We start from the raw sequence: 19,528 nt of genomic DNA on the forward strand, positions 1-19,528 counted from the left end.
TAATCGTCTAGAAAATCTTTCTTGATTTAAAAATTTGTAGATATTTTAGCTGGAAACGAGACAAAAAAATCTAAGTAAGAAAAGTGCTTTTTTGCAGTAAATACTCTTCTTCTCACATTTAAAAATGTGCTCAATTGTCAGAAAAACCTTAATGGTCCTGAACATCACTGTGTTTATAGTCATTATTTCATAACAGATTTTCTGCCATTACAGGAGTTAATAAATATTGATCTTAACAAGCATTTGGGTGGAAAATGTGCTTAATTGCGATCTTAATTTGAATGGTTCTAAAATAGCTTTAATTAGCTTTGTACAAAAAAAATACAAAGGATATTTACTTTAAAAAAGCTATAATGAATATATTTTTCATTTAGCTTTTAACCCAATGACCCTAACATGTTTTCTGACAGGTTTGGTGAGATTCTCCCACACATAACGCTCACAGAAGACGGGCTCCTCAGAAAGATTTGCGTTTTTAATAAGTGCGAGACGCTTCATCAGCATCGCTGCATCTTTAATCAGAGATCTTTAAGCCCTGCGGCCAAAACGCCTCGTTTAATTACGTTCCCATTTTGGTTTGAGGCCTTTGTAATAATGTCACACTAATAGAATTTCTAACACTGAGATTTAAGATGTGACGAACAATCATCGCTCAAACCGCAGACGTGAATTAAACGACTCGGAAAATGATCCGGCCTGAGAGAATCGCTCACGGCGAGAAAGAGACGAGACGTTTACGAACTTAAACATCAAACATCGTCAATCTAGATCTGGTTAGTTTATCATTTGTTTCTCCTGGAGAACAGTTCAGTTACTAGAGATCAGATCAGACCTTTTTACACCATTGCAAACATTGCAGTCCATAGGTCCAACTCTTGAACAGTTTTGAAACATTCTCAAAAATGTTCTTAAGTACATCTTTTTATTTCTTAATAAGAAATTTTATTTCATTTTATTTTATTTCAATTCTTACAAAAAAAAAAATTCTTAAGAACATCACATTTTTCTCAATAAGAAAATTCAAGATTTCTCTAAGATGTTTGTAAGAAGTACAATTTAAAAAAACAATTCTAAGTATCTTTTAAAAAATGTTTTTAAAAACATTGTATTTTTTGTTTATAAGTACAAAAGATTTCTGTGCAGTTCTTGAAAAATTCTTAATGTTCTGAGATTCATAAGAATATTTCAAGAAATACACATGAATTTCTTAGAAAATCTTACATTTTAGTACTTAAGAACATTTTTGAGAATTTCGTAACATTTGTTCAAGTACATTTTTATTTCTTAGGAACAAGATTTAAGATTTCTTCAAAAAGTTTGTAAGACGTGCAATTCTTAAAAGTCATACAACATTCTCAAAAATGTTCTTAAGTACATCTTTTTATTTCTTAATAAGAAGTTTTATTTCTTTAAGTTCACGAGAGTGCAATAAAAAAAAAAGTTTTTTCTCCAAAAAAAAAAAAAATTTCTTAAGTACATCACGTTTTTCTCAATAAATTTTTTTAAAGATTTCTCTAAGATGTTTGTAAGAAGTACAATTAAAATACCAATTCTAAATAGATTTTAAAAAATGTTTTTAAATACATTGTGGTTTTTGTTTGTAAGTAGAAAAGGTAAGATTTCTCTAAGAAGTGCAGTTCTTGAAAAATTCTTAAAATGTTCTGAGATTCATAAGAATATTTCAAGAAATACACATGAATTTCTTAGAAAATCTTACATTTTAGTACTTAAGAACATTTTTGAGAATTTCGTAACATTTGTTCAAGTACATTTTTATTTCTTAGGAACAAGATTTAAGATTTCTTCAAAAAGTTTGTAAGAAGTGCAATTCTTAAAAGTCATTCAACATTCTCAAAAATTTTCTAAGTACAGCCTTTTTTACACAAGAAGAAAATTTAAGGTTTCTAAGACGTTTGTAAGAAGTGCAATTCTTGAACAATTCTTAATATTTTCCTAAGTACATCATATTTTTATTTCTTATGAAGATAATTTAAGATTTTAAGTTTGCAAATGAAATTCTTGAACAAATCTTACAACATACTCAAATGTTCTTAAGTACATCATGCTTATTTCTCAAGAAAAGTAAAGATTTTCCAAGAAATTCACAAGTAATTAATGAAAAATTATATTAATATTCCTAATGCATCACATTTTTAATTTCTTAAGAAGAAAATTTAAGATTTCTTCAAAGATTTTTCCAAGTTTGCAAGGTGCAATTCTTGAACAGTTCTTACATTTTCAGAAATGTTCTTAAATACTTGTATATTTCTTAAGAAAATTGAAGATTTAAAAGAATTTTAAGCATTTAAGAATTATTAACTTATGAATTTCTTAAATCTGAAATTTTCTGAAGGATTAAACAAAAAATGTAAGATTTATTCAAAATGCTTGTAAGAAGTGCAACATTCTCAAAAACTAAGTACAGCATATTTTTATTACTCAAAAAAAAAATTTAAGGTTAAAATTTAAGACATTTTGTAAGTAGTGCAATCTTCTCAAAAATGTTCTAAAGTACATCGTTGTTTTTTTTTTGAAAGAAGAAAATGTAAGATTTCTCTAAGAAGTTTGTAAGAACAATTCTTAAACTCTAGAATTCTAATTCTCTCAGAGATGTTCTTAAGTACATCACGTTTATTTCTTAATAAAATTAGTTTTTTTCAAAGTAGTTTGTAAAAAGTGTTATTCTTGAAAAATTCTTGAAATGTAGAAAATGTACACTTCTTTTCAAAATGTTTTGTAAGAAGTGCAATTCTTGAAAAATTCTGAATGTTCTGAAGTACATTACATTAATTTTTTTAAGAAAATTTGTGATTTTTTTTAAAGTAGTTTGTAAAAAGTGTAAATCTTGACAAATTCTTAAAATGTCCTTAAGTAGATCATATTTTTGTTTTCAAGGAAGAAAAAAAAAATCTAAATGTTTAAGAAGTGCAATTCTTGAAAAATTCTGAATGTTCTGAAGTACATTACATTTATTTCTTTAAGAAAATTTGTGATTTTTAAAGTAGTTTGTAAAAAGTGTAAATCTTGACAAATTCTTAATGTCCTTAAGTAGATCATATTTTTGTTTTCAAGGAAGAAAAAAAAAATCAATGTTTTGTAAGAAGTGCAATTCTTGAAAAATTCTAAATGTTCTGAAGTACATTAAAAATCACAAATTTTCTTAAGAAATAAATGTAAAGTAGTTTGTAAAAAGTGTAAATCTTGACAAATTCTTAATGTCCTTAAGTAGATCATATTTTTGTTTTCAAGGAAGAAAAAAAAATCAAAATGTTTTGTAAGAAGTGCAATTCTTGAACAGTTCTAAATGTTCTGAAGTACATTACATTTATTTTTTTAAGAAGTAAAAATTCTTTAAGAATTTTTTTTTTAAAGTAGTTTGTAAAAAGTGTAAATCTTGACAAATTCTTAAAATGTCCTTAAGTAGATCATATTTTTGTTTTCAAGGAAGAAAAAAAAAATCTAAATGTTTAAGAAGTGCAATTCTTGAAAAATTCTGAATGTTCTGAAGTACATTACATTTATTTTTTTAAGAAGTAAAAATTCTTTTTTAAGAATTTTTTTTTTTAAAGTAGTTTGTAAAAAGTGTAAATCTTGACAAATTCTTAAAATGTCCTTAAGTAGATCATATTTTTGTTTTCAAGGAAGAAAAAAAAAATCTAAATGTTTAAGAAGTGCAATTCTTGAAAAATTCTGAATGTTCTGAAGTACATTACATTTATTTTTTTAAGAAGTAAAAATTCTTTTTTAAGAATTTTTTTTTTTAAAGTAGTTTGTAAAAAGTGTAAATCTTGACAAATTCTTAAAATGTCCTTAAGTAGATCACATTTTTGTTTTCAAGGAAGAAAAAAAAAATCAAAATGTTTTGTAAGAAGTGCAATTCTTGAACAGTTCTAAATGTTCTTAAGTACATTACATTTTCATTTCTGAAAAAGCAATTAAGATTTCTCCAGGAAGTGTTTAAGTGCAAATTCAAATTCTTAAGTTATGTCTTTAGAACAATCTTGAGGAAAAAAAAAATACAGAATATTTTTCTGAAATATTGTGGGAATACAAAAATATTCTAAGTTAGAAAATAAGAAGACATTAATTTTTAGAGAAGCAGAAGTCTGTGTCTAGGAGAAACGGCTCAGATATTAAAGAGATCTCGCTGTATTTTCAGGGTAGATCTTTCTGAAAGTCATGAGAAACTGGAGATGCGAGACGGACGCTCACCTGCTTGAGGATCCAGGCGGCCATCTCGTGACTGCAGTCGAAGATGACGTGGAACTCCTTGGCTTTCTTCATCTCTTTGAGCAGCGGTTTGGCGTCCTTGGTGTCGGCGGAGAGCTGTCGGATCTTCAGGCGGATGTTGTATCTGGACGGAGCTTTAATGAGCTCCTGCAGGCGGATGAGACCTGCGGGACACCAAAGCAGATCCGTATCTGACAGAACGTCCCGCAAACACACAATACGGCTCTCCACGACCTACAGACTCTCAACACTACAGCACTTTGAACAAAGAAATGCACATTTGTTTAAGAGATAGATGATGCAAAACTGATTTGAATCCACAAAAGTTGTCTGTGGCGATTGCGAAATCATCAAAGCTCATTAACATACGTCTGCCCACAAACTGACCCCATGAGACGCCAGCTTTGAGAGCTTTGTATGAGATTCGTTCAGACGTGTGTGTGTGTGTGTGTGTGTGTGTGTGTGTGTGTGTAGGGGTAGAGATACAGACAGACAGTCAGATGTAGGTGTTTTGCGATGGCTCTTCTAGATGTGTCTGTGTGGGTAAATCACACCAAAACATCTCCAGCTCACATCTCACTCTCAATCTACAGAACAAAAATATGAAATTATGTTCTGCTTTTATTTATATATATATATATATATATATATTAGGGCCGGGACTTTAACGCGTTTATTTAGATTAATTAATTACACAAAAATAACGCGTTAATTTTTTTTAACGCATTTTAATCGCACTTAATTTTGCACCGCGGAACGTTTCTCACTGGATGAGTTTCAGCGGCGGACCAATTATACTGGAGCACCAACTAACAGAATGCGCATATCACCGCAGGATATCGAGCCTCAAGTATCACCTCAATGCTTTTACAGAAGGTCTACCTACCTATAGGGTACCTGAATTTCTGAAATGAAGGCTAGTATATTTCTAAATATGCCAGTGTTTCCCCTACCATTATCTTAGGGGGGCGCGTTTACAATGTCTCCAAGAAAACGGACTGGATCGCGGACTCCATTCATAAAAAACCGAATTTACTATAGCGCGGAATGCCACGTAAATTCGTCGATTTTTGGATTGATAAATCAAAAGTTGGTCTGTCACTTAATTCAAATCGCCATATGGACTAGTGTCTGAAAACTGAAATGCAAATAGACCGTTTTAATATGAATCCTGCACTGTTTGCCTCTGTATGTTAGAATGGCAGAGACGCGTTTTTTTATACTGTACGCGTGATGCTCCCGTTAATTTTTGGCATTTGTATCTCACATGAACAGATCTCAATCTCCAAAGCTACTGTCAGTGTCACTTTCAACGTTTCATTTGAGAAAACTAGCATCATATCATACTTTACACACGGCAACCTGTCAAAATAAAAGTACGGTTTAACATGAAACAGAGCAATATTCCTATTTAAATAGACAAAAAACAATATATATGATAAAAAATAAATATAACAACAAGATTAACCACTTAATTGTAGAAAAAAAATACTATGATTATTATTATGTATTGATTTTAACAGAAAACCTCTGTTTGTTTGCCAAATATTAAAAAGGTTTATTTTTCATTTGATTAAAAATAAATAAATGTTTATGCTTTCATTTGATTATGAGAAAAATTAAAACACAATAATTTATTTAAAAAAAAATAGCAAAAGATTGTAAAGCCCTATTGTTCAAAATGTTAAAATAGAGAGTTTTGGATTTATTTTTTAACTGAAATAAATGTTTTCGTTTTGGGAAACGCTGTATCCTATTGCTACAGTTAATGGCAATATTGCACTGGTCTGTTGGACTTGGTTGAACAAAAATAAACAATATTTTGTTGCTTCAGTTTATGTATTCAGTCATTATTCAATGGTAACTAAAAATCCATATGAAAAAACTAACTTCTTACTGTTCTCAGGTCAAATATTTATATGCGATTAAAATGCGATTAATTTCGATTAATTAATTACAAAGCCTCTGATTAATTAGATTAATTTTTTTAATCGAGTCCCGGCCCTAATATATATATATATATATATATATATGATTAATATTATTTTTTAAAGAAGTAATAATTAATAATTTGTATATATCGTGTATATATTAAAATATATATTATAACAATAAATACATTATCATCAAATGAATATTTATAAATACTATATGTATATAATCAAATTATCAGTAAATAAATGTATGAATATTTTATATTAAATGGAAAAAAATTGCAAGTGACAGCAAAATTCTTGTTCTGTCGTTAACTTTTTACAATATGATCATTGTATTATTTTTTACTGAAATACTGTAAAATTATTATCGCTTCATATAGTATCTAATGAGAAACATGATTGAGAATTATAAGCAAACTCAAAATGTAAAACATCTGGACACATTACAGTAATGGAGGGGAAATGAGCTTAAATCCCCTGGAAATAATGTTGTCCTAAAATATTCAGAAGCAACATCCAGTTTCTTTCAGTTCTGAGGTGAAATGTGATCTCAGCTTAAGGATTTACTTGTGAATATTTCATCCTGTGTGATTGTCTTCACAGTCTGTTAGACATAAACGCTTCTGAAAGACAGACACACTCACACACACACACACACACACACACACACACACACATATATCAGTGTCTCGCTGAGCGTCTTGAGCAGGTCTAAAGTGATCTGATCTCATGTGTGCACATGTCGCTCCGCTGGGAGCGTCTCACTGCAGCAGAGCATCCTGGGATACTCAGGGGGAGGGGCTGCAGCGCTTCCTGTGACCTTAACAACGGGTAACTAATGGTCGCCTGGCAACCGCCTCCTCTGCTGCTCTCGGTGAGATTGAGGACATTAGGAAAAGATGCAGGAAAAAACGACTCATCACACAGAAACATCTAGATACTGAAAAAAACACTACGACTGCTTTTCTCAAATATAAAGCTAAACGTTACAAAACCTGTCAAGAAAGTGTGCATTTCATATTTCGAATCGGCTTTTTTTTTTTTTTTTTTTTTTCTTACATTTCAATAATTGTATGCGCTCCAGTCATGCTTATTTGTTTCAAATGTTTCAAAATATTTTAGGATTGGTTCCCTTTTAGTGTTTAATTTATATCCGGTTAGCTATTTTTAATGCTTTTAATTTAATATTTTAAATTCATATTTAATAATATATATATTTTAAAATATTATTCATTTTAGGTTAATTTTTAATAATTTTACTATGTGCTTTTTGCCATTTTATTAATTTATATTTAGGTTTAATTCTTATTATAATTTTAGTTTTTAGTCATTTTGCCACATGCTTCTGACATTTTTTTTTTTATTGTTCACAATATTTTTGTTAATTTTAGATTATTGTTTTAGTCATTTTGCCAAGCATGTGGCAAAATGACTAAAAAACTAAAAAAAGTCTCGAAAATGTTCCTTGGGTCATGCTGACAACATAGATCCCAAATATGCCACAGTTGGCCAAACTTCCTGTCCGTCATTTTGATTTATGTTTTAAACCTACTTTTTCGAACTCGTCCTAGACCGTTTGTCTGATTTTCACAAATTGAATCAGATCATCTTCAGACTGTGCTGACAAAAAGTTATGGATTTCCTGAAGATAGATGAAACTGTTTTCGTACAGCGCCGCTACAAATATCAGGCTTGATGCCAAAATGGCTTTATCTCTGCTAAGCTTTGACATAATGACACCAAAGTTTGTGTGTCTTTGTCACCTCACACTAAACACACCACATCGATTTGATAACAGCGCCACCTGTTGATCAAACGTAATAAGCCATTAAATCATATCAATAGGTGTTCTACGTAATTTTTCTGTCGTTTTGACTAAAATCATCTTAAAATTGCGTCCTTTTACATATTGTTGCAATTTGTCGGGTGTTGCTGCCATCCTTAGCTCCTCATTTTCCCCTTTGAGTGCTTGGCCCCGTAATTGCTGCTTGCAGCTAAATTTTTACTTGCATTTTTAGTCATTTTTTTATATTTTAATGTTAATTATAGTTTCATTTTTAGTCATTTGCCACATGCTTCTGATATTTTTGTTTTTATTATTTTTTTTTTTTTTAATGTTAATTTTAGTTTCATTTTTAGTCATTTAAAAAAAATATTTAGTCATTTAGCCACATGCTTTTGACATTTTTTTATTATTTTTAATTTTTTTATATTTTAATGTTAATTTTACTTTCATTTTTAGTCATTTTGCCACATGCTTCTAATATTTTTGTTTTTATTTTATTTTTTAAATATTTTAATGTTAATTTAACTTTCATTTTTAATCATTTTTTATATTTTCATTTTGCCACAAGCTTCTGACCATTTTTATTTTTGTAATTTTTTAAATATTTTAATGTTAATTTTAGTTTCATTTTTAGTCATTTTTAAAAAATATTTAGTCATTTAGCCACATGCTTCTAAAATTTTATTATTTTTAATTTTTTTATATTTTAATGTTAATTTTACTTTCATTTTTAGTCATTTTTTATATTTTAATGTTAATTATAGTTTCATTTTTAGTCATTTGCCACATGCTTCTGATATTTGTTTTTATTATTATTTTTTTTTTTTAATGTTAATTTTAGTTTCATTTTTAGTCATTTAAAAAAAAATATTTAGTCATTTAGCCACATGCTTTTGACATTTTTTTATTATTTTTAATTTTTTTATATTTTAATGTTAATTTTACTTTCATTTTTAGTCATTTTGCCACATGCTTCTAATATTTTTGTTTTTATTTTATTTTTTAAATATTTTAATGTTAATTTAACTTTCATTTTTTATATTTTCATTTTGCCACAAGCTTCTGACCATTTTTATTTTTGTAATTTTTTAAATATTTTAATGTTAATTTTAGTTTCATTTTTAGTCATTTTTAAAAAATATTTAGTCATTTAGCCACATGCTTCTAAAATTTTATTATTTTTAATTTTTTTATATTTTAATGTTAATTTTACTTTCATTTTTAGTCATTTTTTATATTTTAATGTTAATTATAGTTTCATTTTTAGTCATTTTGCCACAAGCTTCTGACCATTTTTATTTTTGTAATTTTTTTTAAATATTTTAATGTTAATTTTAGTTTCATTTTTAGTCATTTTGCCACATGCTTCTGATATATATATATATATTTTTACATTTTTTAAATATTTTAACGTTAATTTTAGTTTCATTTTTAGTCATTTTTAAAAAATATTTAGTCATTTAGCCACATGCTTCTGACATTTTTTTTATTATTTAATTTTTTTATATTTTAATGTTAATTTTACTTTCATTTTTAGTCATTTTTTTATATTTTAATGTTAATTATAGTTTAATTTTTAGTCATTTTGCCACAAGCTTCTGACCATTTTTATTTTTGTAATTTTTTAAATATTTTAATGTTAATTAGTTTAATTTTTAGTCATTTTGCCACATGCTTCTGACATTTTTTTTTAATTTTTTAAAAAAAAATTTATATTTTAATGTTAATTTTACTTTCATTTTTAGTCATTTTTTTATATTTTAATGTTAATTATAGTTTAATTTTTAGTCATTTTGCCACAAGCTTCTGACCATTTTTATTTTTGTAATTTTTAAAATATTTTAATGTTTATTTTAGTTTCATTTTTAGTCATTTTTAAAAAAATATTTAGTCATTCAGCCACATGCTTCTGACTTTTTTTCATTTTTTGGTTTTAATGTTTATATAATATAATTTCTATTACCCTGTTTGCAGTAGTTGTATCTCTCAGGACTGTTTGTGAATGTGAGTGAGTTTCTTGGGTCTGAATCTCCAGACAGAAGTGCGGAAGCGTTCTTCAGCCCACGCGGCGTGTATTTGGAGAGTTGATCTGGTTTCACACATCATGTGCAGACGCTGCCAGTGCTTTCTAAAAATACGAGTTCTCCGCCTCGGGTCACTAATAAACGGTGAACGGCGTGTGAAAGCGTGCGTGGCGACGGCCGCGGAGCCTGTTTACCGACGTTGGGCCCTTCTGATGTGCCAACAGCGGGAGCCGCCGCTGAATACCTAATTAAAACAAACCATTCCAGCTCCCGGTTTGATTCAATTTGTGTGATTACAGGCAAAACGCTCAGAGAAGGTAATAAAGTCGCTTCTATTAATTAGAAAAGACTAATGAGGAAAGCGCTGCGCTGAGATTTATGAGGCGTTTGGTGAGAGTGACTGAGATCTGACTCCACTGTTCAGTCTGATATTATTCTCAAAATCAGTCTCAATGTGCCCCAAATAAAGCCACAGACACCTACTAGTCTTTAATCGGGCTAATGAATGACTCTCTCCAGCACATTATGATCATTTTCTGTATGCATTAAACACCCGCATGACCTGCTGGGCTGTTGACAAATGGACGTGTCTGGGAACTGTTTTCTTTTTATTTATTTAACATGACCATTTTAGGTTAGAATTTGCATATGCGTGAGGGAACGTGTGTATTTTAAGTTATGCAACATTTTTTCCACTTGTTTTTTTTCTGTCTTCACTAGGTTTTTAAATAGTCTTACAAATATTTACATTTTTTGTTTCATTTCTACAAATATTTATATGCATTTTTTATTTTTAGTTGTACAAATATTTACATTCTTTTTTATTTAAAAATAGTTACAAATATTAAAATTTTTATTTACAAATAGTTTTTGCCTATTTGCAAAAATATGCATTTTTGTTTTTATTTATACAAATTTACATTTTGCTTTTATTTACAAATATGTATTATATTTACAAACATTTACATTCTTAATATTTTATTTAAAAATATTTACCTTTTTTTACAGTTAAATTCTTGCCTATTTTCAAATATGCATTGTTTTTATTTATACAAATACTTAATTTTTTTTTTTACAAATATACATTCTTAATTATTTACAAATGTTTACATTTTATTTACAGATAGTTTTTTGCATATTTGCTAATATATGCGTTTTTTTGTTTTATACAAATTTACATTTTTCCTTAATTTACAAATATTTAGATTTGATTTTATTTACAAACATTTAGATTCTTGATATCTTTTATTTATTTATATATATATATATATAATTGTAATTTTATAATTATATATATAATTTTTATTTTTGCAAAGTTACATGCTTGCCTATTTTCAAGTATATGCATTTAGTTTTTTATTTATACAAATGTACACATTTTTTACATTTTTTACAATTATACATTCTTGATTTTTTATTTACAAATATTTCTTTTTTTTACAAATAGTTGTTCTTGCCTATTTTCAAATATATGCCTTTTGTTTTTATTTATACAAATATAAAACTTTTTTTACGAACATAGATTCTTGATTTTTGTTTAGAAATATTTGCATTTTTATTTAGAAATAGTAAATTTTTTGCTTATTTGCAAATATATGCATTTTTGTTTTTATTTATACGAATATTTACATTTTGCTTTTATTTACAAATATTTACATTCTTGAAGTTAATTTACAAATATCAAATTTATTTTTATTTACAATTATTTATATTCTTGTTTTTAATTCAAATATTTACGTTTTGTATTTTTTACAAGCATTTTCATTTTTGATTTTTTTTTTTTTTTACAAATATTTCCTTTTTTTTACAGTTATGTTCTCGCCTATTTTCAAATATATGCCTTTTGTTTTTATTTATACAAATATTTAAATACATTTTTTTACAAACATACATTCTTGATTTTTATTTAGAAATATAATTTTTTTTATTACAAATAATACAGAATTTTTCTGTTTGCAAATATATGCATTTTTGTTTTTAGCTATATGAATATTTACATTTTGCTTTTATTTGCAAATATTTACATTTGTATTTTATTTACAAACATTTACATTCTTGATATCTTTTATTTACATTTTTTTTCTTGCCTATTTTCAAATATATGCCTTTAGTTTTTATTTATACAAAAAATATATATAATTATTATTTTATTATTATTAATATTTATTATTTTTATTATATTCAAGTATTTGCATACTTGATTTTTATAGTTCATTTTAAATGGTCTTGCATTGCTGCAAATCTTTTTTAAAAATACAAGTAATCCAAATTTCGAATCAAATTTGCACAAAACTGTTTTAGAAATTATAATTAAAAAAGTAATAAAATATATAATAAAATGTTTATCTCTGAGATGGACTCACCAGTGCTGTCGTCGTAGACCACCGTGACCGTCCTCCACCTGAAGAAGTGCACGAGGTCCAGAATGGCCCGGCTGAGCGAGGAGAAATCCGGATACAGACTGACGTAATACGAGTCTCTGTTATCCGACACCTGGTGCTTCCAGCGCGTCTGAATGTGCGGCACGCCCAGAGCGTTCGAGATCGACTGCACCGCATTGGCTGACGAGCTGTGGGAGGGGCCGAAGATCGCTGCCACGCCCAGGGAGAGCTGCTCGCAAGCTGGTGATTGGACGGCAGAAAACAACCAATCAAACGCTGCTCCCGCAAAATACTTTACATTTACATTTTTGTTTTTATTTACAAATATTTGGGTCAAAGACGTTAAGATGTCCACGTCAAAAAAATTTTACAAAAGTGATTTTATGTCCATAGAAAGCACATTAAATAGAAGTAAAGTGTCTACTTTTGAGGTTTCAAAGAGAACAAAATGTCAAAGTTTGGTTGAAATAATGTTACATTGTCATTTAGTGTAACAATATTTATGTCAAAATTCAAACAACATGCTTACAAATATTTACATGTTGATTTTTATTTACATTTTTGTTTTTATTTTCAAATATTTACAATTAGATTTATTGACATTTTTGTTATTTTCAAATATTTACATTTTTTATTTAAATAAGATTTGATTTTTATTTACTTTTTTGTTTTTTGTTTTACAAATATTTACATTGTGATTTTATTTACATTCTTGTTTTTGATTTTTATTTACATTTTTGTTTTTAGTTAAATATCAACATTGGTTTTTATTTACATTATTTTTTTATTTACAAAAGGTATTCTTGTTTTTAATTTACAAGTATTAACATTCTTGATTTTTATTTACATTTTTGTTTTTAGTTACAAATATTAACATTTGATTTTTCAAACATTTTGTTTTTATTTACAAATATTTACATTTTGATTTTTATTTACATTCTTGATTTTTATTGATAAATATTTACATTCTTGATTATTTACATTCTTGTTTTTATTTACAAATATTTACATTTTGATTTTTATACATTCTTGATTTTTTTATTTACATTTTTATATTTTATTTACAGTCTTGATTTTCTTACAACATTATTGATTTTTATTTACATTTTTGTTTTATTTACAAATATATACGTTGTTTTTATTTACAAATATTTACTTTTAGATTTTTATTTACGTTTTTATTTTATTTACAAATATTTACATTTAGATTTTTATACATTCATTTTTTAATTTACATTTTGATATTTATTTAAATTCTTGACTTATCTACAAATATTAACATTATTGATTTTTATTTACATTTTTGTTTTTGATTTTTATTTACATTTTTGTTTTTAGTTAAATATCAACATTGGTTTTTATTTACATTATTTTTTTATTTACAAAAGGTATTCTTGTTTTTAATTTACAAGTATTAACATTCTTGATTTTTATTTACATTTTTGTTTTTAGTTACAAATATTAACATTTGATTTTTCAAACATTTTGTTTTTATTTACAAATATTTACATTTTGATTTTTATTTACATTCTTGATTTTTATTGATAAATATTTACATTCTTGATTATTTACATTCTTGTTTTTATTTACAAATATTTACATTTTGATTTTTATACATTCTTGATTTTTTTATTTACATTTTTATTTTTTATTTACAGTCTTGATTTTCTTACAACATTATTGATTTTTATTTACATTTTTGTTTTATTTACAAATATATACGTTGTTTTTATTTACAAATATTTACTTTTAGATTTTTATTTACGTTTTTATTTTATTTACAAATATTTACATTTAGATTTTTATACATTCATTTTTTAATTTACATTTTGATATTTATTTAAATTCTTGACTTATCTACAAATATTAACATTATTGATTTTTATTTACATTTTTGTTTTTGATTTTTATTTACATTTTTGTTTTTAGTTAAATATCAACATTGGTTTTTATTTACATTATTTTTTTATTTACAAAAGGTATTCTTGTTTTTAATTTACAAGTATTAACATTCTTGATTTTTATTTACATTTTTGTTTTTAGTTACAAATATTAACATTTGATTTTTCAAACATTTTGTTTTTATTTACAAATATTTACATTTTGATTTTTATTTACATTCTTGATTTTTATTGATAAATATTTACATTCTTGATTATTTACATTCTTGTTTTTATTTACAAATATTTACATTTTGATTTTTATACATTCTTGATTTTTTTATTTACATTTTTATTTTTTATTTACAGTCTTGATTTTCTTACAACATTATTGATTTTTATTTACATTTTTGTTTTATTTACAAATATATACGTTGTTTTTATTTACAAATATTTACTTTTAGATTTTTATTTACGTTTTTATTTTATTTACAAATATTTACATTTAGATTTTTATACATTCATTTTTTAATTTACATTTTGATATTTATTTAAATTCTTGACTTATCTACAAATATTAACATTATTGATTTTTATTTACATTTTTGTTTTTATTTTACAAATATTTACTTATTGATTTTTATTTAGAAATATTCATATTCTTGATTTTTATTAACAGTTTTGTTTTTAGTTACAAATATTTAAATTTTTTATTTACCATTTGTGTTTCTCACACAAAGCACTCATACAGTAAGACTTAAGGAGACACGATTGATCTGTGTGTTTTGTGTGTTTTGCAGCTCAACAGTATAAATCTCCAACTTCTCGTGTTGTGTTTGGCTTGGGATGAACATGATGGCATAATTTATTCCAGCGTACGGTCTGAATGATAATTGCAGACACAGAACAGCCACGTTTCTCCCTCCCTGTCCGTGTGATTCCTGGTAAAAACATGTTTATAGCAGCAGTGGAGGTGACTAATGCACACGTTGAGATCACGTGTGTTTGTGTTTGTCCATCAGATCTCAGTGTGTGTTTAAACTGACAGCAGAAGCACCTCACATGCCATTTCTATAAATTGAGCCCAATTTCACTTTCCATTCCAGCGGAACCGTCGCGTCTGAAAGCGGCCGGAGAAAAAAGGGTCATTAAAATTACAAATGAGGACGCTGCTGAAGCTTTGGGCTGGAAATGACAAAGTGCAGAAAAATAGGGCAGCGTGGGAAAGAAAAAGGAGACCATTTTCACCAAAGTACTTCAACATTTAAACGTGTTTGACTTGGTGTTTGCATAACTACAAATATTTACATCCTTAGACATTTTTTATTATTATTATAAGTATTTATTTAAAATAAAAAAAATTAAAAATTAAAATTGATGTATATTTATAAATATTTCAGTTTTTATATTAATTCACAAATATTTACATTTTGGGTTTTATTTACAACAATTAACTTTTTTGTTTATAAATATTTGCTTTTTAATTTACAAATATTTACATTTTTGTTTAATTTACGAATATTTACATTCTTCCTTAGTATTTACATACATCTAAATTTGTTTTTATTCACAAATGTTAACATTCTTTATTTACAAATATTTGCGTTCTTAATTTGTTTACAAATATTTATATTCATTTGCTGATATTTATATAGTGTTTACTTTACAAACATTATTCATATTTACAAAATTAAAATTATTTTATTTACAAAATTTACGTTTTAAATTTATGAATATTTACATTCTTCCTTTGTATTTACATATATTTAAATTTGTTTTTATTCACATTAACATTATTAGTTATTTACAATATTTGCATTTGTTAATTTATATTTGCTAATATTTATATTGTCTTTATTTTCTAATATTTACATTTACATTATATATATATATATATATATATATATATATATATATATATATATATATATTTACATTTTTTGGTTGTTATTTACACATTTTTAATCTTCATTTTAATTGATAAGCATTTTATTTATGTGCTTATTTGTATTTAAACATTTACTTTTTTCATAACAATATAATATAATGTCTTTTATTTACAAATATTTACTTTCAATCACCTTTATTCATACAGCGCTTTTTTATTTTATTTTAATTTTTTTTTTTGTTTATATTTACAAATATTCACATTTTTGGTTATTTACACATTTTCAATCTTCATTTTAATTTGCAAACATTTACTCTTATTTACATTCCTTATTTGTATTTAAAAATGTTAAATTTGTTGTTTACAAATATTTACATTCTTAATTTGTTTACAAATATTTATATTCATTTATATTTGCTGATTTTTATATAGTGTTTACTTTACAAACATTATTCATATTTACAAAATTAAAATTTTTATTTTATTTACAAAATTTACGTTTTAAATTTATGAATATTTACATTCTTCCTTTGTATTTACATATATTTAAATTAGTTTTTATTCACATTAACATTATTAGTTAATTACAAATATTTGCATTTGTTAATTTATATTTGCTAATATTTATATTGTCTTTATTTTCTAATATTTACATTCAGCCAACTTTATTTATACAGCGCTTTTTTATGAATATATATATATATATATTTATTTATTTATTTATATATATATTTACATTTTTGGTTGTTATTTACACATTTTAATCTTCATTTTAATTGATAAGCATTTTATTTATGTGCTTATTTGTATTTAAACATTTACTTTTTTAATAACAATATAATATTTATATTGTCTTTTATTTACAAATATTTACTTTCAATCACCTTTATTTATACAGCGCTTTTTTTATTATTTTTATTTTAATATATATTTTATTTTTGTTCATATTTACAAATATTCACATTTTTGGTTATTTACACATATTTTCAATCTTCATTTTAATTTGCAAACATTTACTCTTATTTACATTCCTTATTTGTATTTAAAAATGTTGAATTTGCTGTTTACAAATATTTACATTCTTCCTTTAAATTTGTTTTTTATTCACAAATGTTTGCATTCTTCATTTATATTTACAAATATTCATTTATTTATATTTGCTAATATTTAAATTGTTTTTATTTACAAATATTTACATTCTTCATTTATATTTACATTTTTATCTGGTATTTACGCATATTTGCAATCTTCATTTTATTTTACGAACATTTATTTTGTTATATTTGCAAACATTTACATTCTTAAGCAGTGGTTACATGACAGAAATAAAATGATTGAAATGCGCTGGTGTGTGTTTACGTTTCTCTCACCTTTCCTGGAGGCCTCGAAGCTGTCGAAGACGTTGATTCTCTGTATGTCGTAGGTGAGCGTGGTGTTGGGCAAAAGCGTTCGGTTCCTGTTGATGGTGTTCAGTGCGAATTTAAAGGCCAGTTCCTCAGGTCCGGACGGACCGCTCTCTATCGACTCGAAAATCCCACCTGCAGACAGACAGACAGACAGACGAGATTGAGCTTCATCTTCACGCTCACACACGCTGACGTCAGACACTGAACACAGCATCTGGACACCAAAACATTAAACTAATGAGAGAGTCCCAGTGCCTTCAACATCTGGAGCGGGATTCACTCACACAGACAGCTATATTCTCCACAATATTCACATTAGCACAAGCTGATACTAAAATCACAACAACTAAAACCAAAATAAATGAATTTAAACTGTATGGAAATTTTTTATATATTTGCATTATTTACGTTTACAAATATTTATTTATATTTGCTAATATTTATGTTGTTTTTATTTACAGATATTTACATTCTTCATTTATATTTACAAATATTTACATTTTTTGGTTATTTACACATATTTGCTTTTGTTTTAATTTATGAATATTTACATTCTTTATTTACAAATATTTGCATTCTTTATTTGTTCACAAATATTTATATTAATTGATGTTTGCTAATTTGTTTTTATTTACAGATATTTAAATTTTTGGTTGTTATTTTTGGTTATTTACACATTTGCTTTTGTTTTAATTTATGTATATTTACATTTTTGTTTTAATTTATGAATATTTACATTATTTTCAAATTTTTGCATTCTTCCTATGTTAACAAATTTATATTAATTGATATTTGCTAATATTTATATTGGTTTTATTTACAAATATTTAATTATTCATTTATTTTTACAAATATTTACATTTTTGGTTGTTATTTTTGGTTATTTACACATTTGCTTTTGTTTTAATTTATGAATATTTACATTTATTTTCAAATATTTGCATTCTTCATTTGTTAACAAATTTTTATATTAATTGATATTTGCTAATATTTATATTGGTTTTATTTACAAATATTTAATTATTCATTTATTTTTACAAATATTTACATTTTTGGTTGTTATTTTTGGTTATTTACACATTTGCTTTTGTTTTAATTTATGAATATTTACATTATTTTCAAATTTTTGCATTCTTCCTATGTTAACAAATTTATATTAATTGATATTTGCTAATATTTATATTGGTTTTATTTACAAATATTTAATTATTCATTTATTTTTACAAATATTTACATTTTTGGTTGTTATTTTTGGTTATTTACACATTTGCTTTTGTTTTAATTTATGAATATTTACATTATTTTCAAATTTTTGCATTCTTCCTATGTTAACAAATTTATATTAATTGATATTTGCTAATATTTATATTGGTTTTATTTACAAATATTTAATTATTTATTTATATTTACATTTTTGGTTGTTGTTTTTGGCTATTTACACATTTGCTTTTGTTTTAATTTACTTTTTTAAATTTACGAATATTTTGATTTAATTTGACTTAATTTGTTTACAAATATTGATGTTTGCTAATATTTATATTGTTTTTATTTGCAGATATTTACATTTTCATTTATATTTACAAATATTTACTTTTTTTGGTTGTTTATTTACGCATTTGCAATCTTTATTTTAATTTACAAACATTTTATTTACATTTAAAAAACTAAAACCAAATTAAAGTGAATTTAAACTGTATAGATTTACATTACAAAGGAAAATTTTAAAATAAAACACGAATTAACTGATTTTAATGTAGTTTTATTTTACATTCATAAAATGCATTAACTAAAGGCAGTTTTGCAAAAATGACTAAACACATATTAAAAACTTGATTATTTTTGGAATTTTATGGAACACACCTAAATAGATTTTTTTAAAAGCTGGATTATTGTTTCACAGCAATACACAGACATTTAAAAATAAATGGTAAAAATATAAAATGTAAAAAAAAAAAATGTAAAAGTAAATATATTAAAATAAAATAAAACCTTTTTC

At 25.2% G+C, this 19,528-nt stretch overlaps 1 protein-coding gene across 1 annotated transcript in view; it reads right to left on the minus strand.

Annotated features, from left to right (window-relative positions):
- Positions 1-19,528, minus strand: part of LOC141333384 (glutamate receptor ionotropic, kainate 2-like) — a 66,808-nt gene that overhangs the window by 41,965 nt on the left and 5,315 nt on the right. Inside the window, exons 2-4 of the mRNA XM_073838365.1 lie at positions 17,497-17,664; positions 12,341-12,598; positions 4,213-4,394 (exon numbers count right to left, since the gene is read on the minus strand). Coding sequence (XP_073694466.1) covers positions 4,213-4,394; positions 12,341-12,598; positions 17,497-17,664 — 608 coding nt within the window. The remainder of the gene's footprint in view (positions 1-4,212; positions 4,395-12,340; positions 12,599-17,496; positions 17,665-19,528) is intronic.

This window comes from Garra rufa, chromosome 4 (genome assembly GCF_049309525.1).
Source record: "Garra rufa chromosome 4, GarRuf1.0, whole genome shotgun sequence".
In the NCBI taxonomy this organism is placed as follows: domain Eukaryota; kingdom Metazoa; phylum Chordata; class Actinopteri; order Cypriniformes; family Cyprinidae; genus Garra; species Garra rufa.